The 27,924-nt window shown below is 50.6% G+C and overlaps 1 protein-coding gene and 1 pseudogene across 1 annotated transcript; one reads left to right on the top strand and one right to left on the bottom strand.

Moving 5' to 3' along the window:
* Window positions 1–226: 226 nt before the first annotated feature.
* Window positions 227–6,719, bottom strand: LOC117090870 (keratin, type II cytoskeletal 3-like). Its single transcript, XM_033223483.1, is given in 8 exon segments — window positions 227–645; window positions 956–990; window positions 1,673–1,895; window positions 2,563–2,705; window positions 3,961–4,110; window positions 4,448–4,542; window positions 5,248–5,308; window positions 6,691–6,719. Coding segments are annotated over 8 exon segments (834 nt in total). The 3' UTR covers window positions 227–547.
* A 15,005-nt stretch (window positions 6,720–21,724) lies between these two features.
* LOC117090869 lies at window positions 21,725–24,802 on the top strand (annotated as a pseudogene).
* Window positions 24,803–27,924: the final 3,122 nt, after the last annotated feature.

The raw sequence follows: 27,924 nt of genomic DNA, 5'->3' as shown, positions 1-27,924 counted from the left end.
GGCACTGCCTTGTGTGGGTGGATGTTTTTTCAGATTTTGTTTGTTTGTTTAAAGACAGGGTCTCGCTCAGTTGCCCAGGCTGGAGTGCAGTGGTGCCATGCTAGCTCAATGCAGCCTCAAACTCCTGGGCTCAAGTGATCCTCCCGCCTCGGCCTGCCAAAGTGCTGGGATTACAGGCATGAGCCGCCGATTCCGGCAGAGGAAGGTTTATTGCCTACTCATCCATCCCGGCAACTTTCGGGTTGCTGCGATGCCAGCCGTCTGGGAATGTGGGGTTCCGCAGCACAGGTCAGAAGCAGCGGAGGGAAGGGGCCCCGCGGGGGTGCGGGGGAGCTCAGAGCGGGGCCTGCCGGAGGGCGAAGGAGGCTGGTCCGAGGACGCCTCTGGCGCCGGGTTCAGAATTTGTGGCGGGACCGCCGGCTCTGGGAGGAGTTTTGTGAGATGCTGGCCGCGCTGCCGCTGCCGCCGCCGCCGCCGCCGCCACCCTGGCTGGCGGCGCAGAAGTCCCGGAACCAGAGAAGCCCTCGCACTCCGCGGAGCTCCCGCCCTAGTCCCAGCCGCTGCGGTCCCCGCTACCTCCGCGGGCCCCAGCTCCGGCTCCTCCCCCCAGGGCGCAGCCGCCGCCGGTGCTGCTGTGGACCGTTTCTGCAAAGAGAGTCGGGGTCACGGAGCCTGGCAGTGTCTGCTCCGCACGCCAGCCCCTCCCACAGTTCCGGGCCGCAGGTCTTCCCCAGGGTGACGCCCCGTGGAGATCCGGCAAGGCGTGGGGAGGACAGGCTTCAGGGAGGGGAGGGGAGGGGAGGGGAGGGGAGGGGAGGTTGGCTTCTCCAAAACCGCCACCAACAGCTCTTCCAACCTGCAGGCTAGATGGCCCCGCACCAGCGCTGGCACATGGCTTGAGAAACTGCATTCCGAGGCCTCCAGCCCCTTCCCAGAGAAATAACCCAATACTCACCGAGGCTCATGGAACTCTGGTACCTCCCAGACACCCTGTGGGGAAGATCAGACAGTTCGCTCAGTTCCTCCCTCTCCCTAAATGGCCTTCCTTAGGTCAACAGCAAGGAGAGCCTTGGTCACCCCACTCCCATTCCCTCCTGATTGATGTAGAGAGTGAGAAATAAGCTGGACGGGTGCTCAGAATATCATAAAACACATTGTTATTTCTCTTGGGTAAGGTTAAAGTGTTACTCTTTCCACTAACATCTCCCAAAGAGATACAGATCAGAGGACACAGAACATTTCTGGACCCACCCATCCTCTCCACTTCCTCAGGATACTCTTCATTTAGCAAAGGCTATTTGAACCCACGTGGGACAGAGCCCTATACCCATGTGCCAGTGTACGGGAACCCACTCTTCAAAAACTTACAATTAAGGCAGTAATAAAGAAATGGCCTAGAAATAACATTTATGTCTATGACCCTTCATCTTTGCAGACATACACTGTATAGCTAAAACATAGGACACTACCCAAGGTAAGGCGCTAATGTGTTCATATGGCATAGGAAGCACAGCTTTCTTGGTGTGACAGCATCTCCCAGCCCTGAACAAGAGGCTGTGACTGCAATGGCCACTGCCACCTCTGACAGCATGCACAGCTCCCACACCTGGCAGCATGCTCAAGCAGGAAAACCCCAGGCTTCGGGCCTCCTGGGAACCAGACGGACTCTCACCTGCACTCCTCGCCCTCCAGGAGGGTCCATTAGGTGGTGATCTCCACATCCAGGGCCAGCTTGACATTCATCAGCACCTGGTACATGCAAAGCAGCAGGGCCAGGTCCTCTTTGGCCTGCTGCAGTCCATACTTGATGCCCTGAAGCCTGGCATTAGTGTCCTTGAGGGCCACCTTCCGGCACTGCTCTGCATCAGCGATGGTCGTCTGCAGCTTGGCGTTCTTAGTGTGGGGAGCCAGGAGTCCAGTTTAGATTCGAGTGTCATTCACTGGTGACCCATCCTGTGTGTTTGGTGCTTGCACTGTGTTACCTGATGTTGGATAAGTGAGGAAACCCCAGGCACTGGGGTTAAAGGCTACACAGCTGGTCAGCAGAGAAGCCTGGGCTTGGATCTAGGTTCTAGCTTACCAGGGAATGGGATTAGAAACACCTGGCTTCAAGGGGCTATACCAACTCAGAAGGAGCCAGACCCTTCCTGTGCCTCTCTCCTTTTTTATGGAAAATAACTCAGCATCTTCTGAAAATTTCCCTCCTCCAGGAAGTCTTCATGAATTATCAGAGAAACCTTCCCTCTGCCTTAGCCCATCTAGATGTGGACTTCCTTGGCTACTCCCCCAATTCAGTCTTCAACAGTCAACTTATTTCTCCAACCACCTAATGATGTCTGTATTCAGTTTCTATCCCATATCAACCTTCAAGCTCCAGGGAAGCAGAAACTAAATCCACATAACAATCTTAGTTCAGCGCTAGCCCAGCATATCACCCAGGAAATCTTAGTGTATGTGAGTGTGGGGCATGATTTCACTTTGCGTAGGTGCTAGTCCTGAGTGTCATGATGGAAGCATAAGCCCACAGCCCTGGTCATGTTCTTGTCCTCCTCATCCCCATCTGCTTCTCGATGCTCTCGATCTCCACCCACAGCCTCTGGATCATCCTGTTGAGCTCCATGATCTCACTCTTGGTGTTCCTCAGGTCATCCCCATGATGCCTGCTGGCCATAGTCTGCAGCTCCCACAGCTGTGTCCAGAAAAGTCACATTTTCAGAAAAGGGGTCTTATAGATCACCTGCTTCAACACCTTCATACCACAAATGGAAAAATCAGAGCACAGGCGTATGCAAACCCAGTGCTCTCTCCCTGCATCAGAAGTCCTGTCTTCCAGAACAGTAGCTACTGTTTGTTGAGCAGTCACTGTGCACCAGACCCTCTGTTTTATCTCATTCGTCCTCACAACAACTTGATGAGAAAGGCATTATTATCCCCATCTTATACAAAAGGAAAGCTGAGACTCAGATTGCCTGAGTTCCATGACCAAAGTCATCCAGCTGTGGAGTGACAGTGTGGGCACTTGAATGCAAACATCCCAGATGATGGAGCCAGCTTCTTTCTTAACCAGCAGAAAATCCAGGGGAAGAATCAGATGTATATGGACCAACTCTGTCTCACTCAGATTTGGGGAATGGGAGGGAATGTACAGAATTCCCTGGGCCTGTGGAGTTAGACTTTGTCCATCCCCCTCCCTTGGCTGTTCCAGATACTGGCTTCAGCACCTCAGTGTGATCAAACCAGAAGCGCACGTAGATGCAGAGCCTTTGTGGAGGAGAAATGGAAGAGTTTGTAACACGAAATAACAATAAAGGGGATGCAGCAAGAAAGATTTAGGTTAAGAATTTGTCAGCCTTGGTGCTATTGACATTTTGGGCACAATAGTTCTTTTTGCAGAGGCTGGCATCCTGTGCATTATAAGATGTTTACAGCATCCCTGGCCTCTACCCACTAGATGCCAGTTAGTATCCCCTCCCCACTTTTAGGTATGACAGTCAAAAATGCCTGCAGATATTTCCAAATGTCCCATGGGGGAAAATCGTACCTTCCCTACCCTCTGTTGAGAAGCACTGGGTTAGAGAAAAGTCAGAGCTTTCTGACTGGGAAGAAAGCTCTCTGTTAATAAGACCAGACATGTGGGAAGATGAGGTGACTGCCATATGGAGATGTGGGAAGAATGGCTTGGAGGCAGAGTCTGCTCAACAGGATGATCCAGAGGTTGTGGGTAGAGATCGACAGCATCAAGAAGCAGATGTGGATGAGGAGGAAAAAACTTGACCAGGGCTGTGGGCTTATGCTTCCATCATGACTCAGGCCTAGCACCTACACAAAGTGAAATCATGCCCCACACTCACGTACACTAAGATTTCCTGGGTGATATGCTGGACTATCTAGGTAGATTGATGGGGGAGCAAGATTCTCCAAAGCTACATGATGCTGTCACCTGTCTTGGTCTAGCACAATGCCTCGGCCTCAGCCTTGCTCCTCTGGGCAATCTCATCATACTGGGCACGGACCTTGGCAATGATGTTGCCCAGGTCCAGGCAGTGATTGTTGTACATGGAAAGAACCACAGACATGTTGCTGGTGTCTGACTGCATCTGGGACAGCTCCCACAGGGCCAAGCAAATGTGCCGTCTCCTGCGTAGACCCACACCGGGCTGCCCAGCAGAGCACGGGAAGCCACCAGCTCAGGAGAGGGGTGCTCAGGACTGAGGGACCACCACTAGAGGCTTTTCTGGAAGGCAATGGCCACTTCTACAACAGAGGAAAGAAGGTGAGGAGGCAGAGGTTTGAATGGTCCGGGCAGAGAGCAGAACTACCCACAAGGGTGGGCCGGTGTCTCTCTGGTCAGGACAGACAGACCCACAGTCCTGCTGGACTTCTAAATGCCCTCCTCTAGGAGGCAGGGCAGGTGAGTCCCAAGGAATGGCAATGAGGGAGACTTCCAGCATTGTAGAGGGCCTTCAGGAAGTTGATCTCACCTGTCATCCTCTCCACCTTGGCCTCCAGCTCCACTTTGGTCATGTGGGCAGCATCGACGTCCTGGGAGATAATTCAGTCACTGTTAAGACTAGACAACCTGTGACTCTGTCTAGTCCTGCATACTATGGAAAGGGGCAGGAAGAAGGGACCACGGGGCCCTGCCCCTGGGAACTCGCACTCAGGGGGAAGGAGATCCCATCCAGGCGCAGGCAGCTGCACTCTAACATTGCTAAATCAAGTACTCTGCAGGCTGGGCTGGTGAACGCACACCAGGGAAGGGCACAAAGAGACTATAAGGCAAGAGGAAGAATGAAGTCTGGGGCTGGGGCCCTTACCCGAGACAAGGGGAGAAGAATATGTGAGGAAGGGGGTCTGAGGGACAATTTAAATTTGCCACACTCAATGTCTCTCTCTTTAAGTAACTCCTGGGAATGTACTCCTAATAGAAAAAAGAGAGAAATTATTTCTTCCCTTGGTCCATTTTGTAATCACAACTCAAGGTGTAATCAGGTCCATAAACCCTGCGTGCCCATCAGGAAAGGACTTGGCAAAAGTCTGCTCGGACCTTCACACCCTTCAGCAGGGGTGGGCAGGGAGCTACTGGGGCCTGAACCCTGTCTGGCCTCCTCCCTCTTTCTGGCCCTCACTTGCAGGGCCTACAAGAAGTCCTCAGATCAACAGCACTAAGCTTCTGCCTCCCCTCCACCCTCAAACCACTCAGGTTAGCAGGGCTTTGGGGTTGGAAGCTGGGAAGGGGCCCCTCACCTTCTTCAGGACCACAAAGTCATTCTCTGCAGCTGTGTACTTGTCGATCTCATCTTCATACCTGTGAGAAAAAGGTCACCTGTGGTCTGCCTTCTCTGTCATCCCCATGGCCCCAGAGTACATCCCATGAATCACATGGACTCAGGGCTTCTTGTCCTACCAGTTTAGCCCAAGGCCTGCATCTTTCCAATGCATTGCCTTCTGGGTTCAGGTAAGACCCAGTTCATTCTACAGATATTTACTAGCACTTTGTATGTGCCAGGCACCACCTAATAATGATGATGATGATTGGACGGTGAAGTAGATATCACTTCCTTGTGGGATTCTATTGTGATTGATCCTAGAAGGCTTTCTGGAGAAATTTTTATTTTTTTCAACTATTTATGGTATCAGAGGGAGATGGCTGAGCTGCCAAGAGCTTTCAGGGGAATTTTCTGGTGCCAACTCTGTGTACAGCAAGTACAGTAGCACCGTGGGCTCTCCATAGGTACTTAGTGAGCATTCTACAGCAGATGCAGTCTCCAGGAAGATGTTTACAATCCTGGGTACACTGCACTCAGGTGGGAATTAGAGAAAACCACAGAGAAATGTCTCTCAAGCAGATCTTTGCCCAAGAAAGATCCTAGATGCACCTGAGTCCTGCATTTAAACTTAACCACTAGCTAAAGATGTCTCAAACTTTTATCTGCTATGAGACATTTCTGCCCAAAAGTTCAAGGCTAACCATATAAGCAGGGGAGTAAATATCAATCAACTGGTCATTTAACAAATGTTTGCAGAGCACCAAGCACATGTCAGGCCTTATGCTAGACACTCGGGGTTCCAAAATCTCAGAAGCCCCCTTTAAGGATGATAAGGGTTACTACTGAGGCCTTAAGCAGCCAAACCCACTTGCTGCGGAGGAGCTGCATTTTCAGCATCACTTTCTGTTTTTCTGTAAACAATTTTTTTTGAGACAGGGTCTCACTCTGTTGCCCAGGCTGGAGTGCAGTGGCGCGATCTTGGCTCACTGCAACCTCTGCCTCTTGGGCTCAGGTGTTTCTCCCTCCTCAGCCCCCCAAGTAGCTAAGACTACAGGTGTGCACCACCATGCCTGGCTAATTTTTGTGGTTTTTGTAGAGATAGGGTCTCACTGTGTTGCCCAGGCTAGTCTCAAACTCCTGGACTCAAGCAATCCACCTGCCTCAGACTCCTGAAGTGCTAGGATTACGGGCGTGAACCGCCGCACCCAGCCTCTGTAAATAAATTTATCCAGACACTGAGACACTGAGAGGAACCAGCTAGGTACCTCTAGAAGGTCACTTAATTTTCAAGAGCTTCACCTCTAAAAAGGTGTGATGTTCCAATGGTAAGACTAACTTCTTCAGCTTCCCCCAGGACACATAGGGAAATGGGACCCCGCAAAGAATCACTACAAGCCCTTTCTGTGAGGCCTCCTATTACCCCAGGGTCACAAAGAGATCTCCACACATCGTACCCCAAGAGTACTGATGACACTCTCAGCAGCTAACCAAGCACAGACACCACACAGTCACCACTGTCATTGCCATGTTTTCCCTTGCATGGAATATCCAGAACGCAGACACATAGACCATTCATTCAGCCAGGCCCTTGCATGTATACGTGCAAACAAGCCTCACATGCCTTCAACATTTGCTGCTCCTCACACTAAAATCTTCCTGTGGGAAGCACCTAAGAGGAGGTACCCCTTTACCCTCATCTCACATCACAAGCTGATGGCAGGTCGACTCATCCCTCAAATACAAATTCAGCTTCGGCAGAGTAGGCCTCTCTTTCAAAGACGAGCAGATTGCAAGTCTTCCGAGATGGAGGGGGAGTTCTGTGTTTGAGTTTCAGAAGGCGATGGTTAGGAGACATCAATGATGGCAGCCAGCAGTCTCTGGAGCAGCAGCCTCAGCAGCCCCTCTGAGGAGCCGCGGGACGGGGCACACAGAGGGATGGCGCCTCCATCCAGGGAGGGATGCAGTATTTTCCTCACCTGTTGCTGTAGTAAGCAGGCCCACCACTGCTGAGATACCACTGCTGAGAGGGCTTGACATATTGGGTGAACCCACAACTTCCTCAGACTCATAAGGAGAAGAGGGCAGAAAAAGACCAACACAATTGAGCCAGATTTCCTCACTGTCTAGCTGGCTTGAGATGGGCTCACCTGTCGATGAAGAAGGCAAACGTCGTTGAGAGTCTTGATCTGCTCCCACATCTGGGCCTTTACTTGCCCAAACTTAAGGTCAGTCTCCACGTGGCAGGGCTGCAGAAGGCTCTGGTTGACAGTTACTTCCTGGATTCCACCCAGAAAGCCACCTAGATCATTGAGGTCACTGAGGTCACCAAAGCCGCCAGGATCACCAAAGCTTCCAGAGCCACCAAAGCCACTAGGGCCACCAAAGCCACCAGCTTCTCTGCAGAAACCCCTGGCTGCTCCTCTGAAGCCTCCCGTTCCTCCACCAAAGCCCCCAGCTCTTCCACCAAAGCTTCCACCCATCCCTCTTCCACCACCTCCAAAACCACTGCCTCCAAATCATCCCCCACCAGACCCCCCCAAACCCACCAGCCCCCCTGAGCCCACCAGCCCAGGTGCTACCTCCAGCCACACTGATAGGGATCATCTTCTTCCCCCCAAGGCCATGGAGACTTGGCTGCAGAAACCTCCCCCTATCATGGCATAGACAGCAGACCCACCCACCACCAGCCCTTCCTGAGCTGGAGGCAAAGGAGGACATGATAGAGCTGATCCAGCTGTGGCCCGACACCATGGCTGTGCGGCCACTGAAGGCCTGGCAGTAGGCCCCACCAGAAGACATGAAGGGCTGCTGGCTGTAGCCTATCTGGCGACTCATGGCAGACAGCAAGTTCTTCCAAAGGAAGGGTGGGCTCCGAAGGCTGGAGGAAGCTCAGAAGCCTTCTGAAGTTCTGAATGGGGATGGCCCTTATGTACAGCCTAGGAGCTTGGCTGGCTGATGTTGCCAGCCACCTAACTGAGGCATTAACAGCTTTGGTTTGCCTGGCAGCAAGATGTCGAGTTCAAAACACACAATACACCTTGATAATCCCTCCAAATTTCCAAATGACTTTGTTTTCCCAGATTACTGACCCAAAATAACCTTAAATTGGGAGAGGGACCATCCTGCAGGGCTGGACACAACCCCTAATCCCCAAGAGACCTGTAACCCCATGCTGAGAGTGACAGGTCAGCACTTCTCTGCCTCTCGGCCACTCAGCCAGACCAGCCAGCCTCAGGAGGTTCCCAGGGTAGGTGCAGAGCCCCAGTGGGGCAGGGCCCCAGGCAAGGACTCCAAGGAAGAAGGGAGAGGAAGGGGGAGGGCGATGAAGGTGGTCTTGTGACTGACAAGGAGAAGGAAGGTGCAACAGAAGTTTGAGAATGCACAGCAGCTGCCTCTAGGACCTCACCCTTCAGGGAGGAGGTGCACATACGAATGCACAAAGAGCAAGTTCTCAGCCACAGGGGCACCTAGAACTGGGGTCTAAGGGGCCTTGGAGAGAGAGCTGCAAGGGAGGAGAGAGGAGTCAGTCTGACGAGGACAGGAATGAGCATGGCTGGAGAAGTCAAGGTCACCACCAAGTGCCCTAGGAGAGAGTGAGCAGAGAGAGGGTCTGAGGCCAGCCTGGGCAGGGTGGAGGGGATGGACCACTTGGTCCAGGCCAGAAAGACCATCAGTTTTTCCTCTTCCAAACTTGTACAACAAAATGAATCCAGGATTCCCAAGGCCCCCTTCCCTCAGCTCACGTGAGACACCAATCCCGCCACCTAGGAAGCTCAGATCTTCACCAGTAAAATTTAAGAACAACAAGGGCTTCTTCTTAAGGCTGTTAGGGGCATAATATTTGGAAGAAGTTCTGTGTGACATGAAATGTTACTCACTTTTGTAACATTCACCTCTACTTATCTTTGGCAGCAAAGACTACCTTTGATGACACCAATCCTGACAGCACAAACCAAGGCTAGAAAATGAGCCTCTGCAGAAGCCAGCCCCTTTTAAAACGACCCTTGCCTTTTCCTTTTCTAATCTGGCCTCCAATTCCCTCTGATCCATTCTCATCCAAGAACCCTTCCCTCATTGATCTCGCCTTCTCCCCTTTGCTCAGATCTGACTTCCTAGCTGCTCAGCACCTCCTTCTTCCCTTGCCAGCTCACTGGAGGGAGGGCAAGTTCAAACCAGTGACCTGCCAAACCTCAGGGCAGCTCCTGTTCCTCTCCACCAAGTCACAAAAGACCCTCAAGTAAAATGGAAGAGAATGAACTGAGTGGAGAAAGAGAGAAGCAAAACACACCATAAATTCACACCAACACACACACACACACAAAACAGACTTATCACAGAAACACAGGCACCCCCACAAGCATGTACATGCTCATCACAATTCCCTGCCCAGGGCACTCTTCCCCATGCAGCCTGTTGTGCCACAGGTAGGCATCGTCCTCCTCACCACCTTCAAGACGTTGGTGCCTACCCCATCCCCCAGGGCCCTGATTCTTGCCCAAAGCTCCTTGCTGACCTAAGAAACCAAGATACAGCAGCTGGATCCAAATAGGGGCACAGACTGAGAGGAGACTCAGGTCCCAACTCAACTCAGCCACTGATTCTTCCCTTTGCCAGGCCTCAGTTTCCTCCTCTGCACAATGAGGGCTTCAGACTTGAGTGGAGGATTCACATTGGACCTAGTGAAGCCCCAGGGTTCAAGGGAGGTATGAGTGGGAGAAAGGGGTGCAGTGGACAGTGTTCTGGTCTCATCACCACTGCCATCCTGACACCTCCACACTGATCGCTTAAACAAAAGACTCTGTTTAAAAACAATTTGGAAACTCCTGGGCCCATTGCCATCTGGGTCACTGCCCGTGCTGATGGTGGGGGTCAGCAACATAACATAAAACTGCTGTCTTTGCTCACCTGTGGGGCTGATCTTGACTCCAAAATCCAAGTCATGTTTTGGTTTCCAAGTGTGGCCTATGCTTTTGTCAAGAGAGGCCCCAGGAGCAAATGAGGAAAGGTCTCCCACTATCCTTCTGTCCCCCACTTGCCATTTTTAAATCCTTGCTATTGAAGGGGAACTCTGCAGAACAGTTCACTGGTTTCCACCCCTTGAACACTGCCAATGACCTGGCCCAGTCTGAATACGCAAAGAAGTCGGTTTGAATTTTAACATCAAGAACGAATGCCAAAGAGATTAGGGTAGAAGTTGGGGCTGTAATGAGGAGCCATCCCAAATCTCTTTATTAGCAGTGGCAAATCCCACCAATCCCCTACACCTGCAAATTAGAAAAGTTCAGCTATTGTCTTCTGTTGCCTCTTCAAAAAAAGTTAAGAGTGCACTGCTAGCCAGGGAGCCACCAACCCTAGAATCAGCCCAGATGGGCCTTTCCTGGGGATGAGGACACAGAGGCCCCAGGAGAGACACTGAGTCCTACACTCTGTCCTCTCCATGGCCATGGCTGTGCCTCCCAGGCTGGCACTTGACCGAGGCCCGTCTGCTCTGGGGCAGCGGTGCCCTCACCGATGGAGTTCAAGGGAAGAGGAATAATCGCACCTGCCTGAGGCAGTCCCAGCTTCTCAGGGAAATGGGGGCCTCAAATGCAGTACCCAGGGCTGAGGCCAGAGCTTAACAGTACATGGCATGGCAGCTGGCAGATGATGCTGGGCTGGGGAGGGAAGGTGGGGAGAGCAGAGTTGGGGCAGAACTGTGTGTATGGGAGGCTTCAAGGGGAGCACATGGATGGGGCCCTGGGGCAGGTTGGGCATGAGCTAGGAGGAGCTCAGCTCTGGTTCCCTGGGCAGACTGTCCCGCTCTGTGCCTTGCAGTCAAAGGGGAATCTGTTCCATAAGAAATCGTTTCTGTTTTGTTTTGTTTAAATGGAGTCTCACTCTATCATCCAGGCTAGAGTGCAGTGGTGTGATCTCCACTCACTACAACCTCCGCCTCCTGGGTTCAAGCGATTCTCTTGCCTCAGCCTCCCGAGTAACTGGGACTACAGGCAGCCGCCTCCATGCCTGACTAATTTTTGTAATTTTGTAGAGACGGGATTTTGCCATGTTGGCCAGGCTAGTCTCAAACTCCTGACCTCAGGTGATCCACCTGCCTTGGCCTCCCAAAGTACTGGGATTAGAGGTGTGAGCCACTGGGCCTGACCAGAAACTGTTCTTCAATAGCAGGTGAGCTCTGAGCTGAGTCTCACAGAAGAGGGCCAGCCTCATGGCATCTGAAACTTAGGAAAGAAAGTCTTGGGCCAGGCAGCTGCAGCTCGAAACTTAGCCCAGCCCAGAAGGAGAGGGCCCAGGGAGTGAGGCAGCCTCTTCAACATGCCCAGAACTACCCACCCCAGGAGGCCAGCAGAGCAGTGCCATGGAAAGCACCCTGGACAGAGGCAAGAGCCCCAAGTTCCAGTCTCCAGGCTCCTCTGGGCCTCCTTTTAGCCCATTGTAAAGTAGAGCTGATAAACCTCTGCTCTGCCTGTTGAGCCTCTACTCCTGAGCCCAACGAGGTCCAGATGAGTGAAATACAACAAGGGCCTTATAAACTAGAAAGCCAGAGCGCCGTGGGAACTGAGGGATCACAACCGCAGCAGGGAGTCAGGCCATAGAATGCTGGCCAGGCAGCAGGCTCTAAATTGACACTTACAGACTTCTTCAACCTTCATGGCAACCCTCTAGCTCTTTTTTTTTTTACAGGTAAGGGAAACTGTGGCTCAGGAGTTAAACAACTTTTCCAGGGGCCCATAACCAATAAGTGGCAGAGCCAGGCCTCCAGTTCAGTTTCTGTCCCAGCCTGGAGCACATGCTATGGACTAAGACATATACCACTCAGAGCTCTGGAAAGGCTCCTTGTGCAGGCACTGGCAGGATGTTCTGTGTCTGTCCCTTCCTTCTATGTCTGTAAGTTCTCAACTTACAGAACAAGCCCTGACTCTGAGCAAATGACTTGTGTTTGATCATGTTTGCAAAGTGGTGTGGAATTGATAGAAAAGGCACAAATAGGACTCCATGCTTCTCTAAGCATAGTCCTTAGAAGGGCACTTTGCATGGTTTTCCCAGCAAAGGGGACGCTGCCCCGGCTTGCTCCTTCCGATCAAGGGCGTGGTTTTGCAAGCTGACAGGCCAGGAGAGGACCACAGTCTATACCTAAAACCCTTTCCCTTCCACCCTAAACCAACTCATTTAGGAACTAGCCAAAGTCCCAGCCCCACCATGATGCCTTATATGACCAGCCTGGCCCCTGAGCTCTCCTGGCCTCAAGCTCCTGGGACACTCATTGTCCCTACAGTGTCTATAAGTCAAACAAAAATATCTTACTTCTCCTTAACCAGTGTAGAAGCCCTGGGAGGGCAGGCCCCATACCCAGGGCATACACCCACCCAGCTCCCAGTCAACCTTATACAATTCAGAAAGCTCTTGGCTCCTAAAAAAGCCAAGCCATGGCCTCACAAGCATACATGACACTTAATTGTATCTGGCATTTGTGGAGTGTCTTGAACTTGTTAAGGTCCTTTCATTTATCTGCCCTGACAGACCAATGGGCAAATATGCCACACACAGACACACACCCTCTGTGACTCACAGAGAAAATACTTTCATACAACGTGTAGCCCCAAATGAAAATGACAAAAGCATTAAGCATGAAGTTGGTTTAAAACTGATGCAGTCAGAAAGTAGAAGCCATCTCAACCTAATCACTGGCTCTGGTTTCTGCCAAGAAGCATGATAATTGGATCTAGAGTCAAGCATAATGGGTGCTCCTGCCCTCTGTTCAGAGAATCCAGCAAGGACTGTCCAGAAGGGTTTCCCCTTGAACTTCATTCCCTCCAAGAGATGCAACATTGACCAGTATCCATTTAGTCATCTCTCCAAACATTTATGCAATCACTCAGCAATGATTCGTAGAGCATTTGCTTGTGTCAGGCAGCAGGTTTTCCAATAGAAGACAACGACACACAAAATACAGTTCATGGTCTGGAGGAGCCTACAGCTTTCTTGAAGGAAGTACCAGGCATGTAAATAACACCTTAGAGCACATTGGAGTCAGCGTTATTGACAGTAGATCAAAGTACTAAGGTGTGAGAGGAAGAAAGGCTATTGAAGGCATCACAGAGGAGGTAGTTTTGAATGCAGTACTGAGGGATGAGTCGGAGTGGGCCCAGTGGGTGGACAATTCAAAAAAGACACCACTGGTAGAGAGGGGAATCTAATGTGATGTGGTGGGGGAAGTGTTGGTAAGGGATCCCACATGTTTAGGACAGGTGTCATAACGGAGGAGGAGAGATGATGGGGAAGGAGCTGAAGGTGTAGGTTGAAACTGATTGCAAAGGTCTCTCTGTGCTATGCTGCAGATTTGGGACTTTGCTCTATGGGCGGCTACACATCAGGACCACTGGGCAGCTTTTAAAAATCCAGATCCTCAAGCCCTACTTCTGGTCTCCTGAATCAGAATCAGGGAGCATGGCCCGGGCACCTGGATGTTTTTAAAGCTCCAGTTTGCTTTAATTCTGATGGACTGATTCCCAGAATGTAAGCAACTTTGCTAAAGGAGAAAATGTCCCCGTTTTTATAAAAAGCTAGGGGAAGGGTAAGAGAGAGTCACTCGTCTTCACATGAGACATAGAGTTGGATCTAATCCAAGGGCTGAGCCAAGCACTCAGCTCTAGATATGGGTACAAATGCTGCTGATTGGGAAGCGCCACTTGCCGATCAGCAGGGACTCCAAGGGGCAGGGAGCTTTGGAGCGCATCATTAAGAACATGAAAAGGCAAACCGCAGACTGGGACAACATTTATATTTGCAACACATATGCCTGAAGGGTCTCAGAAAGATTATGATGAGCCAGGGAAGCCAGACACAAGGGAATACATTCTACATGATTGCATTTCTCTGAAGCCCTAAACACAGCAAAACTAACCTATAGTGACATCAAGCAAGCCTCAGCCTGGTGCTGGGGATTGGCAGGGGATTGACTGCAAAGGGGCATAAAGAGCATTTTCGAAGATATTCTATATTTTGGTTGTGGCTGGGTTACACAGGGATTTACATTTGTCAAAACTCATGGAACTGTACTCTGAAAATGGGTGCATTGTTACTGTATACAAATTGTGCCTCAATGATGTTTTTTAAAAGGGGACAGGAAGAGGAGACAGGAAGGACAGGATACTCATGTTCAAGACAGCATGAGCTCTGAGCTGTTCTTGGGAATAGCTGTTCCTGGGAATAGGATTTATATGTCCTGCATTTGTGTGTCCCAATATACACTAGACTGTAAGTCCCTTAAGGGGGCATCCATGTTATAGTCATTTCTGTGGCCACCACCCCCATGGTACATGGACCAGATTGGTGCTAGATGAAATTTGAATAAATATTTCTCCACATCCTCTCCAGGACCTGTTGTTCCCTGACTTTTTAATGATCGCCATTCTAACTGGTGTGAGATGGCATCTCATTGTGGTTTTGATTTGCATGTGCAGCCATAAAAAAGGATGAGTTCATGTCCTTTGTAGGGACATGGATGCAGCTGGAAACCATCATTCTCAGCAAACTATCGCAAGAACAGAAAACCAAACACCTCATGTTCTCACTCATAGGTGGGAAGTGAACAATGAGATCACTTGGACACAGGGTGGGGAATATCACACACTGGGGCCTGTCTGGGGTGGGGGGAGGGGGAAGGGATAGCATTAGGAGATATACCTAATGTAAATGATGAGTTAATGGGTGCAGCACACCAACATGGCACATGTATACATGTGTAACAAACCTGCACACTGTGCACATGTACCCTAGAACTTAAAGTATAATAAAAAATTAAAAGAAAAAAAGAAATTTGAAAAAATGTATGAGTGAAACTAGAGTTTACAGACTCACCCGGGAACAATATGCAACATGAAAAGAACAGAGCAAGAAAGAAAGAACCCAGGGAAACATATATTTTTTAATATTTTTCATTTTAACTATAGAATATTTCAATCATACTGAAAACAATAGAGCAAACACCTGTATGTTCACCAACCAGATTAAGTAGATTGATATGTCTTTTCCTATCTTAAATGAAATGTTATAAAACCCCCAGTGTGAAAGGCCAAACAGTAGAGCATTTAGAAGAAATCAGAGAATGTCTCCATGGCCTTAAGAGTATAGAGCAGGGTTCTTAAACAGGACACAAAAACACCACACAAAAGAAAAATATGATGAATTAGAAGAAGTAAATTTTGAATAAGTCATTCTGCTTGTCAAGTAGCTTAATTAAGAGACTGCAAAAACCACCCCCAGTGTGGGAGAAGAGATTCATAATTTACATATCTGACAAACGACTCATATCCAGAACATATAAAGAACCGCTATAAATTAACAAGAAAAAGACAGGCAACCCCACCGATAGAAAAATGTTCAAAAGACGGGACCAAAGAGGTATCCAAATGGCCAATACACATGTGAAAATGAGCTCTACGTCATTAGCCACTATGGGACATGCAGATTAAAACCACAAAGATACATAACAGTCTCCATGCAAAAAAGTTAAAATACAAAAGAAAGAAAATAGCTAGTGTTGGTAAGAACTTTCCTGCCTTCCTGGAGCTACTTTGGGAACTGTCTGGAGTATTACTAAAGCTGACCATATGCATACCCTATGAACGGCAACGCCACTGCTAGGTACACACAAAGACACAGAGTGCGTACGTGATTCCCCAAGGGCCATGTACGAGAATGCTCAGAGCAGCTTCGTTCCTAATAGCCTAAAGCTGGAATTTAGATTCCAACGTCCATCAGTAGTAGAGCAGATAAACAAATAAATCAGGGTTTAGTCACGCAGTGAAATACCAATAAGAATGAATGACCTACAACTTCTTGCAACAATATGGATAAATCTCACTAACTTTATGTCGAACAAAGAGGCCAGCCACAAGCTGTATGATTCCATCTACATGAAGTACAAAAACATACAAAACTCACTTAAGCTGTTAGAAGTCAGAATAAGGGTTTCCAGGGAAAGTGTCGGGGGAGGGACTGGAAGGGAACTCAGGGCAAGGGCTTCTGGGGTGATGGGAATGCCTGATCCTTGATCTGGGTGTTGGTTATGTGGGTGGGTTCAGTTTGAGAAAATTCATCAAGCTGAACACGTGAGCTCTGTGCTCTTTGGGTCTATATATTGTAGTTCAATAAAAGATTTTTAAAACGTTGCAGAACTCCCTCATTCGATTTGTGGACAGAAGAAGAGAAGCAACAGAAAGACTTGGGAAGACAGGGCAAGAGAGGAGAGAGAAAACAGGAGAAAGGGGGTGGGTGACAGCATCAGAGGCCTCAAAGAACTAAGAAAATGACCAAAACCAGGCCACCACATGGACACCGAGGAAGCCCCTGGAGACTTTAGTTGGGCCGTCGGTGGAGGGGGTGAGCAGGATCCCAGTGGCAGAGGGCAGGGCGAGTGGGGCATGCTGGTCCAACCTGAGCCTTCTGGCTCCTCCCTAGGAGAAGTGAGAAGAATCACAGAAGCACCGGGAGCCCTGGTGTCCCCTGCCCTGAGTCAAACAGACCAACAACTCCCAGAGATGTCTGCTGCCCCCAGGGGCCGGCAGACACAGACCCTGGAGGCTGCAGAGTGTCCAGGAGAGAGGGCCAGGCCACAGCCCATGGATCCCCGAGTCCCTTCTCTGCACATCTGAGCCAGACTTGAGAAGCAAAATGACTGGGGGTAGGGGGACATGGGAGCATGCTATGGGCCAAGAGGGTGTGGAGACCCAGAGGCCCTGGGCCCCCTCTTCCGATGGGGGTGCAAGGACTGGCTCAGCTGGAGAGATTATGGGTTTGAGGGTCCGGCAGTGAGTTAGAAGAGACTGAAGGCCAGGACACCACTGGGCCAGTGCAGGCTTGTGGCACAAAGCCTGCAGTAGCAAAGCGATGCTCAGGTGGCTGTAGGGTGTGCAGGAATGAGACAGGCCGCAGAGCGGGGAGCCAAAGGGGCCTGGGAATGCTCAGCCCATTAGCCAGGGGAGGAATGTCGGAGCAGGTCACCAAAATGAAGAGGCCAGATGAGATATCAGAAACCAGGGCAGAGAGCAGGGCTCCAGGAGTGGTAGGCGGGCTGGCTCCTCCTCCACCCTGACAGGTGCCACAGGCTCCTCCTTCCTCACCCCTCTTTGTCTGTGCCTTATGATGCCCTCTGCTCCCAACAGGTTGCTCTCTGAGGACACAGTTTCTTTCTCTTCCCCTCTCCTTTCCTTCCCCTGCCTCTCTACCCCACCAACCCTGCAAAGTGACAATCAATAAAACCCACTGACTGTCAAAGAAAATGCAGTGAAACACACAGCAATTATTAGAGAGGAATGAATGGAGACCTTGCAGAGGGAGAAAGTGAGGGCAAATTGCAAAGCAAGCTGAGGGCAGAAGTGGGAGCAGAGAGGCTGTAACCAGTGAGGTACCTTCTGATAGAGGCTCCGCACACACAGGAGGGGAAAGAAGATCTGTCCTGAGCCTGAGGTGTCTGGGGCCTAGGAACTGAGGAACTCAGTAATGCAGACAGAGTACTAAGCAGGTGGGAGCTGGGATGGCTGGGGCCATCTGGTGAAGTGGGGAGGGCATCAGCTCAGAATTTGGTGTAGGGATGCTGGCTGCTACTGGTGGTGTTCTGGATGATCCTGGCTGAGGAAAAGGAGGCACCGCTGGCTCCCAAGTGCTGGCCCCCAGGGACTTATCTGCTGGTGGACTGGATGCTCAGGCCCCCACCTACACTCTGACCCTGGCCACACTCTGGCTTCCACAGCTGGAGATGCTGGAGCCACTGCCTCTGCCTTTGTGGCTGGCCACCCTCGAAGCGGTGGTGCTGGTGTTGTGAGCCACAGCTGCAAGGAGATGGCCAGTCACCCCTCCGCCCCATGAGGTGCTGGAAGGCGGTAAGGAATTAGACAAGGATGCAGAGAAGGTGGAGGTGCCCAGGGCTAAGGGACAGGGAGTGAGAGGCACAGGAATATTAGGAGGCAAGGTGGCCACAGTACGTGGTAAGCAGGTGAGCTCAGCTGTGGCAGTCAGACATAAGGAACACCAGCGAATGCACTTGTCTTTTTCTCCAGCTCCAAGGGGTGGGAATGTGGAAAACTCAGAAATCTCTCTGTTTATAAAGACCCATTTTCCTTGTCTATTTTCCTGCCACTCCATCCTGAGGGGAGTGGTTATGTATCCCACTAGCAATGGTATGACCCAACCTCAAGGGAAATAGTATGCACACTCACAAATGCACACCGAGCTTTGACACTCCCCAGCCATCCTGTTGTAGAAAGAAAAAGAAAAAAATAAATTTTAGAAACATAGAGCCACTTGCCACTCTAAATGTCAGTGTTAGGAAACACTTCAAAGATAGTCCAATTCTCTCTTTTTAAGGATGAGAAACATGAGGCTCAAAGTGGGGATGGAATCTGAGGTCGCACAGTGAATACAGGTAAACCCCAAATGATCACCCAGTAGTGGGAAGGTCTCCCAAGCCAGTGCTGTTTCCCTGGCTCCATCAGAGACTATCCAGAAAACACAAATGTGAATTGCAGCAGCTGGGCTGAAGTCAGATCTCAGGAGGAACTTCCTAAGCAATAATGAAAAACTAAGATAGGGAATCAGAGAAGAGTGGTAAGACAAGGTGGGGTGGACTTCATGATATCTCGGTGGGAGGTGACAGGGAATCAGTGAGATGTCCCCTGTGATCCCATGACCTCAGCAACTCTGAACATGCAAACTTGATTGGCATTTACCCCTGGGATCCAGAGAATGCCCATTTCAAGTAAAACATTTATCTACTGCTGGAAATTTAAAACAAGTTTGCAACCCCGAGCCTTAAAGGAGCTAGGAGAAGGGGAGCGTGCTAAGCAGTGACAGCAGTTTAACAAACATTTGTTGAGGTCCTCCTTTGTCCCCTCCTATGCTGTGGGGGCCACTGGGAATATGAGAGGGAAGACATGGGCCAGTGCAGTTAGGCTCAAAATCACGATGGATCTAACCAGGGACATAAAGTCCTGATGATCCTGCTTCTCAAGGCAGGTTCTCTGCCACAGCCATGGTCCCCTACTCACCTGCATTCCTCGCCCAGCAGCTTATGGGAGGCAGCAATCTCCATGTCCAGGGCCAGCTTCAGGCTCATGAGTTGCTGGTACTCACAGAGCGCCGGGCCAGGTTGTCCTTGGCCTGCTGCAAGACCTCCCTGAGCTCTTCCAGCTTGGCCCAGGCATCCCTGAGAACGAACTCACCCCTCTGCTCAGCATTGGTGATGGCCATCTGCAGGTTATTTATTGCTCTGGGGCAGGAGGAGGGAAGGGAAGTGTGCTGGACCTATGGACTCACCTGGCCATATGGTGGGTGAGCACAGGTCGCCATCTGTCTGTCCCTCCCCAGGACTCCCCAACCCCACTGAGGCTGGAGAGGAGCATCCCTTTGGGAAGTAACTTTGAGGGAGGTTTCAAGTAGTCTCAGTTTGGGGAAAAAGAACTCAAGAGTCTCTGTGTCTGAGGCAAGCAGCAATGAGTGGTGAGATCAGAGGAGTCACCCTCAGTGTCTGAAACACTCACTCACTTTCTCCCTAATCCCTGCCCTCTGTCCTTCACAGCTGGGTGCCAGGAGATAGCAGTGAACAAGACACAGCCCCTGCACCCAATGTTCTCACCATTAAGGAGGAAAAACAGAAGAGTAGGCATTTAAGGTAGCAGGAGGCCAGGCTATGATGTGGAAAAGCACAGGGCACCATGGAACTCAGAGGAGAGATGCTGAGGAGGGAAGGATGACGGCTTCACAGGAGGAGGGGGTTTAGACAGGAAAAGATGTTTGGCCCATTCTCGCAGAAAAAGAGGAAGTTTGAGAGACTGCTAAAGAGGATGAGAAAGGATATTCCAGTTGCTGTGGGAGTATTGAAATGGGGGTTAAAAGCTAGTGGGCAGTGCAGTGCAACTGAGCCTAAGAATGACAGGCTCGCCTAGGCCTTCCAGGTTGTCACCCGGAGACCTGGGGCCCGTCTGAGCTGGAGGATGGGTGTGATGTAAGGCCCTCATGCACCTGCATGGGTGGAGGGTCAGGAAGTGATAGGGTTCTGGCCTGATCTCCTGACGGCCCCTCGTGCTTTCCCACCAGAATCTCAGGTAGCAAGCCTGAGTTGAAGGGAGCATTCTTCAGAGTATGGGCCATACCGGGGACCCCCGGGCTGCCCTGTTCATTTGTTACAGGGTACCTGCTTCCTGGTGTTCTCTATCCCTGCCCGCAGGCCTCTGGATCATCCTGGTGAGCTCAGCAATCTCACTCTTAGTGTTCCTCAAGGCATTGCTGTGCCTGCTGGCCATGGTCTCCAGCTCCCCAAGCTGAGAGGAGGGAGGAAGAGGAAATTGTCAACCATGAAGAGGGGAAAATATGAGGTCTGACCCCAGGGGACAAGCTTTGGTGTATGTTCAAAGGCTGGAGCACCTCCAGAACATGCCATGGAAGGGGAACACCAGGGCTCAGATTGAGAAGTTTCTCCTAACCAAAGGGATGGGAAAGACTGCTGCCTGTCCTGCTGGGTTTGCTTCGTTGATCAACTTGCTCAGCTGATGATGATGATGAAGGTGAGGAGGGCAGTGGTGGTGGTGCTGATGATGCTAGTACCATCATCAGGTGGTAATGGTGGCGGTGAGCAGGGCTTCCGCTTTTGACCAAGGAAGCAGGTGGGGGCTAAAGCCCAACCTACACTGTGCTTGCCACACCATGGCCCACATTGCTGCGTCTGCCCAGAGTGGCACTTTTTCTAACTCACACAAAAGCATTCTATGGGCTCACTCTGGCCCCTATGGTGTTGACCATGATGATGATAACAACAGCTATGATTTGTCAAACTCTTTGTTTAGCTCTTTTTTAATTGACACATATAGTAATACATGTTTATGAGGTACAGTGTGATGTTTTAATACATGTATAGATCATGCAATGATCAAATCAGGGTAATTAGCTTATCCAGCACCCCAATGTCAGGCTCTTACTGATCACCCAAATGCTTAATCACATTTATCTGGCACATCAACCCTCCCAGGGTCCTGGAGGCCATGGGAAGCCTGTGTCTCTGTGAGCCAGTTTTCAGAGGGTCGCAGCTCTGCTGGAGGACAATATAGGGGTTTTGTGCCTAGGTGACAAAGTTGGGCAGGAATGAAGGGCCCAAGAGGAAGCTGATTCCTCCAAGTTCCTGACTCACCCACCATGGTCTGGTACAGGGCCTCAGCCTCAGCCTTACCCTTCTAGGTGATCTCCTCGTACTGGGCGTGGACCTCAGCAATGATGCTCTCCAGGTCCAGGTGCCGGTTGTTGTCGAGGGAGAGGATGATGGATATGTCATTTGATTGCGACAGTAGTTGGCTATACTCCTGCAGACACAAAGCCAATTCTGCTCACATCTAATGGACAGGCCCCTACCACAAACCCCTAAAGTTAGCTTTTTAGTGATGCCACTAAAAAACACAAAGACCAAGATGCAGGCCAAAACCTCAGCCAGCAGGCTAAAGAATGAAAAGGTGTCTGTCCTCCAATCCTACTGCAGAGGTGCGTGGGTCTATTTGTCCAGGTACCTTGGATGGGGGAGGAGACTCTAAGAATGTTATCCACAGGCACTGGCAACCATAGATGTGGGGGACACAGAAAAGGAGAAAGAAAAAAGAAAGGGAGTTAGAATATTTGATAGATAAATAGTTTCAAAGGTCTCAGAATCTGAGTAGATGGTGTGGTAATAGATGTGAAGGTAAAAAGCACTGAATGAAAAAAATAAGGCTTAAGAGAATCAATCATGTCTTAAACATATATTGGGAAGGAAGGGGGCCTTATAGCCTCAGAGAGGGGCCGCAGGAAGTTGATCTTATCCATCAGGCTCTCCACTTTCACCTCCAGGTCCACTTTGGCCACGTGGGGAGGGAGACCACCAGACCAGCGACTGGCATATTTTCATTTGCTTAAAGCCTGTACTTGTCCATAATTGTTATGAAGCGAAATGGAAACCACTTTTACCCTGGTCATTAAACTTAGGTTAAGAGTGACTTGAGGATGGTGACAGCTCCACGACATTGAGGCCACATTGGGCAGTTCAAACTTAGGGTGGTGGCAGGAGAGCTGGCTGACAAAAAGGACCATGATGCATCACCTTCCAGAGAGGAAAGGAAGCAATCACGGACTCATGACAGAGAGTGGGATAGAGACAGGGACCGCAAGTCTTCCCCATCTAAAGATAGGAAACGGCACCGTTGAAGGGATAGACATCAAGGAGGCAGCCATTCTCACTCTCATTCCCGTTCCAAATCTGCAGAAAGAGAATGATGGCACAAAGAATGAGAACGAGATAAGGAGCGGGATTATAATAAGAAGGACCGAGATCGAGACAAGGATGGGCACAGATGGGACAAGGACTAGAAATGATTCAGTTTATCTCCTGGCTGAGGAAAAGACTTTAAATTTTGGAAGGATAGAGACTCTAAGAAGGATGAAGAGGATGAACATGCTGATAAGAAGCCTAAGGCCCAGCCATTATCCCTGGAGGAACTTCTGGCCAAGAAAAAGGCTGAAGAAGAAGCTGAGGCTAAGCCCAAGTTCCTCTCCAAAGCAGAATGAGAGGCTGAAGCTCTAAAGCGATGGCAGCAGGTGGTAGAAGAGCAGCAGAGGATGTTTGAAGAAGACAGAAAGAAAAGGAAACAATTCCAAGACTTGGGCAGGAAGATGTTGGAAGATCCTCAGGAATGGGAACGTCGGGAATGCAGGGGGAAGATGGAGCGAGAGACCAGTGGAAATGAGGATGAGCAAGGGCGGCAGAAAATCTGGGAAGAGAAGGATAAGAGCAAGGAACCGCATGCCATTAAGGAGCATTACCTGGGGTGGCATCAAAAAGCGGCACCGAACGGGACATTTCAATGACCGAAAGTTTGTTTTTGAGTGGGATGCATCTGAGGACACATCCATTGACTACAACCCCCGGTACAAAGAACGGCGCCGGGTGCAGTTGTTAGGGCAAGGCTTCATTGCAGGCACTGACTTCAAGCAGCAGAAACAAGAGCAGTCACACTTCTATGGAGAACTAATGGAGAAGAGGCGAACCCTGGAAGAAAAGGAGCAGGAGGAGGCAAGACTCTGCAAACTTTGTAAGAAAGAAGCCAAGCAGCGCTGGGATGATCGTCATTGGTCTCAGAAAAAGTTAGATGAGATGACGGACAGGGACTGGTGGATTTTCTGTGAGGACTACAGCATAACCACCAAAGGTGGCAAGATCTCCAATCCCATCGTATCCTGGAAAGACTCTTCTCTGCCCCTACACATCTTGGAGGTCTTTGATAAGTGTGGCTACAAGGAACCAACACCTATCCAGCGTCAGGCAATTCCCACTGGGCTACAGAATCGTGACATCATTGGTGTGGCTGAGACTGGCAGTGGCAAACAGCAGCCTTCCTCATCCCACTGCTGGTCTGGATCACCACACTTCTCAAAAATGACAGAACTGAAGAGTCAGACCAAGGCCCTTATGCCATCATCCTGCTCCTACCCACGAGTTGGCTCAACAGATTGAGGAAGAGACTGTCAAATTTGGAAAGCCCCTAGATATCCGCACTGTGGCTGTCATTGGTGGCATCTTCAGAGAAGACCAGGGCTTCAGGCTGCACATGGCTTGTGAGATTGTGATCGCTACCCCTGGGCGTTTGATTGATGTTCTGGAGAACTGCTCCCTGGTGCTGAGCTGCTGTACCTATGTGGTTCTGGATGAGGCAGATAGGGTGACCGACATGGGCTTTGAGCCAGATGTCCAGAAGACCCTGGAGCACATGCCTGTCAGCAACCAGAAGCCAGACACAGATGAGGCTGAGGACCCTGAGAAGATGCTGGCCAACTTTGAGTCGGGAAAACATAAGTACCACCAAATAGTTGTGTTCACCGCCATCATGCCCCCAGCGGTGGAGCGTCTGGACAGGAGCTATCTTCGGCGACCTGCTGTGGTGTACATTGGCTCCACAGGCAAGCCCCATGAGTGTGTGAAACAGAAGGTCTTCCTCATGTCAGAGTCAGAAAAGAAGAAAAAGCTGCTGGCAATTTTGGAGCAAGGCTTTGACCCACCCATCATTATTTTTGTCAACCAGGAAGACTGCGACGCGTTGGCCAAATCCCTGGAGAAGATGGGGTACAATGCTTGCACACTGCACAGTGGAAAAGGCCAGGAGCAGCTAGAGTTTGCATTGTCCAACCTCAAGGCTGGGTCCAAGGATATTTTGGTGGCTACAGATGTGGCTGGTCATAGTATTGACATCCAAGATGTGTCTATAGTTGTCAACTATGATATGGCCAAAAATATTGAAGATTACATCCACCACATTGGCCGCACGGGACGAGCAGGCAAGAATGGGGTGACCATCACCTTCCTCACAAAAGAGGACTCTGCTGTGTTCTATGAGCTGAAGCAAGCCATCCTGGAAAGCCCAGTGTCTTCCTGTCTCCCCAAGCTAACCAACCACCCAGATGCCCAGCATAAGCCAGACACCATCTTCACCAAGAAGCACCGTGAAGAGACCACCTTTGCCTGACACAGCACTTTTCCTATGGGCTGAGGGCATTTCTGAAGCTGCCTCATTCCTGTTCTTCAGAACCTTCACATCTCTCTTTCCAGGTCCTCATTTTTGGGTTATGGAGGCTTAGGAAAACAATCAGACTCCCTAGTCCAGACCCTCAGGTCGGGAGACCTGTGTGTGGGGCTGCAAAAGGAGAGGACGATGCTGTTGGAGGCAGGGAGAGCAAATTACCACAGCTTTTTGGCCCAGCTCCACCTTCTTTTCCCTTCTTGATGGGATTGCAGTGGGCCATCAGCTCATGCCAGGCTATGGGGGCAGCCAGTTGGCATTGCTGCCCAGATTGAACAGAAGCCTGGCTGCCTGATGGGACCTCCTTTGGCTCAGACTTGACTGTGTAACTGTATAAACTGCAGCAGCATTTTTGCCCTAGATGCCCCAGGAGACCTGGCACCATGAGGATTATGGACAGTGGAATCTTACTGTCATCTGGACAGCTGTTTTCCTGCTTAAATGGTAAAGAAAGTCGCGAGCCTTTAGACCTGTGCACAGCCCTGCACTAAGCGGTGCTGTGTGCCCCAGGCATCCCTCCCCCCGGGGATTTTCTAAGTAGATGGGGAGACAGGGTGAACTGGCTGTGTTCATCTTTATCACTGAGTGAAATCTCTGTTTTCTATTCTCTGAGAAGATAAGTTTGTTTGTTCCGAGAATAAATACATGAATATCAAAAAAAAAAGGGACTTGAAAATGAGACTCAGGAATTAAAGAGAATTCTTATGTATGACACTAATGCCTCATCACAGCAGGAAAGTGGCATTATATTCCAAAGAGCTCAAAGCAATTTGGCCACTGGCTTCCTTATAGGCTCTGGAAGCTGCTCAGACACAGGAACCAATAAAAAAGACAGCAGAGGCCGGGCGCGGTGGCTCAAGCCTGTAATCCCAGCACTTTGGGAGGCCGAGACGGGCGGATCACGAGGTCAGGAGATCGAGACCATCCTGGCTAACACAGTGAAACCCCGTCTCTACTAAAAAATACAAAAAACTAGCCGGGCGTGGTGGTGGGCGCCTGTAGTCCCAGCTGCTCGGGAGGCTGAGGCAGGAGAATGGCGTGAACCCGGGAGGCGGAGCTTGCAGTGAGCTGAGATCCGGCCACTGCACTCCAGCCTGGGCGACAGAGCGAGACTCCGTCTCAAAAAAAAAAAAAAAAAAAAAAAAGACAGCAGAATTTCTGCCTTTGAAAAAAGATACATAAGACACCAGTGATGGGGGACCTGTAAGTGTTCATGTGACCCTGGGGCATGTTCTCCGGGAAGTCTCTCAGGCTCAGGGAGACTCTCCATCTCTCTCTCTCTCTCTCTCTCCTCATCACTTTTTGCCCCCATCACCCAGGCCCCTCTGGCACTGATCTAGTGATGAGGGAAGCAGAGGGTGACATTTGAGAAGTGACCAGGCTGGCAGCACTGAGAAAGTCCTGGGATGCTGGGAAGTCTCACAGGCACGGTGGGAATTCGGCCTGACCCCTGAGGAGCACTGTTCAACCTGCTTTGACAGCTGTAGCCCCAGTCCCAGTCCCCATCCAGCCCCCATCCTTGCTCACCTACTTGCGAAGCACCAAGTCCTTCTCAGCTGCTGCAGGCTTGCTCCGCTCTTCACAGTTCCTCCAGGAGGAACAGCATGGGTCAGCCGCAGCTGTACCAGAGGGCTGTGCTAGGAGGGGGCCCTGGCCAGTCCAGCTCAGGGGTAAGCCAAGCAGAAATCTCTCTGAGTCATAGGGATCCATGAAGCCCTGAGTTCTCCCAGCCCTTCTCGCACTGGCATAAATGTTCAGGATGGTGATGATGGAGGTAAGGGCATGAGACCTTGTCCTCCTCCAAGCCCAGCTACCCTGCATGGAATGCCATCTCCATTCTTCCAGCTGTTCTTCATGCTCAGTCCTCTGATGTGCTCCCATATGGCTTCCCATCTCCCACACTGAGGCCTGAGCCCCTCCCACAGTCCTGGGGTCTCTCAGTGTTCCTCAGTGAGCACTGAAGTTAATGTTCCTTCCAGTCCCACAGGGTGGGAACTCCCAGAGAGCACCCCTGAGCTTCTCTTTCCCAGGGCCCTCACTCAGTCCAGGCTCTACATCACAGCCACGATGACCAAGGGCCCCACTCTTCTGCCTCTGCCATGCTAATGCAGTCAGCTACCCCAGCCACAGGGCCCTATGGGAACAACTGGCCCCCTGAGCTCCACATGCACAGCTGTAGCCCCAGCACCAAGTACAGGGCCAGCACAGAGGAGACATTTAATGCCTTTCATTATTATGACCTTTGAGTTCATGTCATTCAGTAATAATAAAACCAGCATTATTAACAATCTATTTGGTTGATGGGCCTTTCATTAGTATTAACTAATTAATAATGTGTCACTATTTGCCAGGCACTGTTTGAACAGCATATATTAAATTATTTAGCTCTCAAACTTTTAAGGTAGGTACAGTTATCACCCCCATGTTACAAATGAGGAAACTGAGGCACAGATTGGTTAGATAAATAACCTATGATTGTGCAGTTAGAAAGAAACACAGTCAAGCTTAAACCCCGGCAGTCTGGCTGCAGAGCTTTTGTTCATTCACACGGTGCTGCACGGCAGGTCCACCAATAAGCCCCGTCAAGCACCTTCCTTATCCATATTGCCCCAGTTCCTTGTCGATGCCCGCAGAGGCCAGATGACCTTCACGCTCTGGACACCTGAGCCTCACCACTGGGAGCACTGCCTCTCACCTCCTCTTATATGCCTCTGCGAGTGCCTGCATGGTGCCCAGCTCCCCCTCGTCAACCCTGCTCCATCAACAGCTTGTCCAGGTGAGCCTGGAGGCAGCCAATTAGGATTCAAAGAAGGGTTGCAGGTCATTGGCACTGGCCTTGGAGGTGGCCGTTTGCTCCTACAGGAAGCATCACTTGGTCTCCAGCACCTTGTTCTGCTGCTCCAGGAACCGCACCTGTGATCAACCATGGAGGAGAGGGTCATGCTCTTTCCAGTCTCCAGCTCAGGAGCAGACCTGCTCTCCAAACCCAGGCCTCCCATGCCTGGGATCCCAGGGCCTCTCAGGGCCTCTGACCCTCCGCAACCCCAGACACTCACCTTGTCAATGAA

Source organism: Trachypithecus francoisi, unplaced genomic scaffold (assembly GCF_009764315.1).
Source record: "Trachypithecus francoisi isolate TF-2019V2 unplaced genomic scaffold, Tfra_2.0 Lachesis_group11, whole genome shotgun sequence".
Lineage (NCBI taxonomy): Eukaryota > Metazoa > Chordata > Mammalia > Primates > Cercopithecidae > Trachypithecus > Trachypithecus francoisi.
The sequence above is the reverse complement of the archived record's forward strand: the minus strand, read 5'-3'. Positions and strand labels throughout refer to the sequence as shown.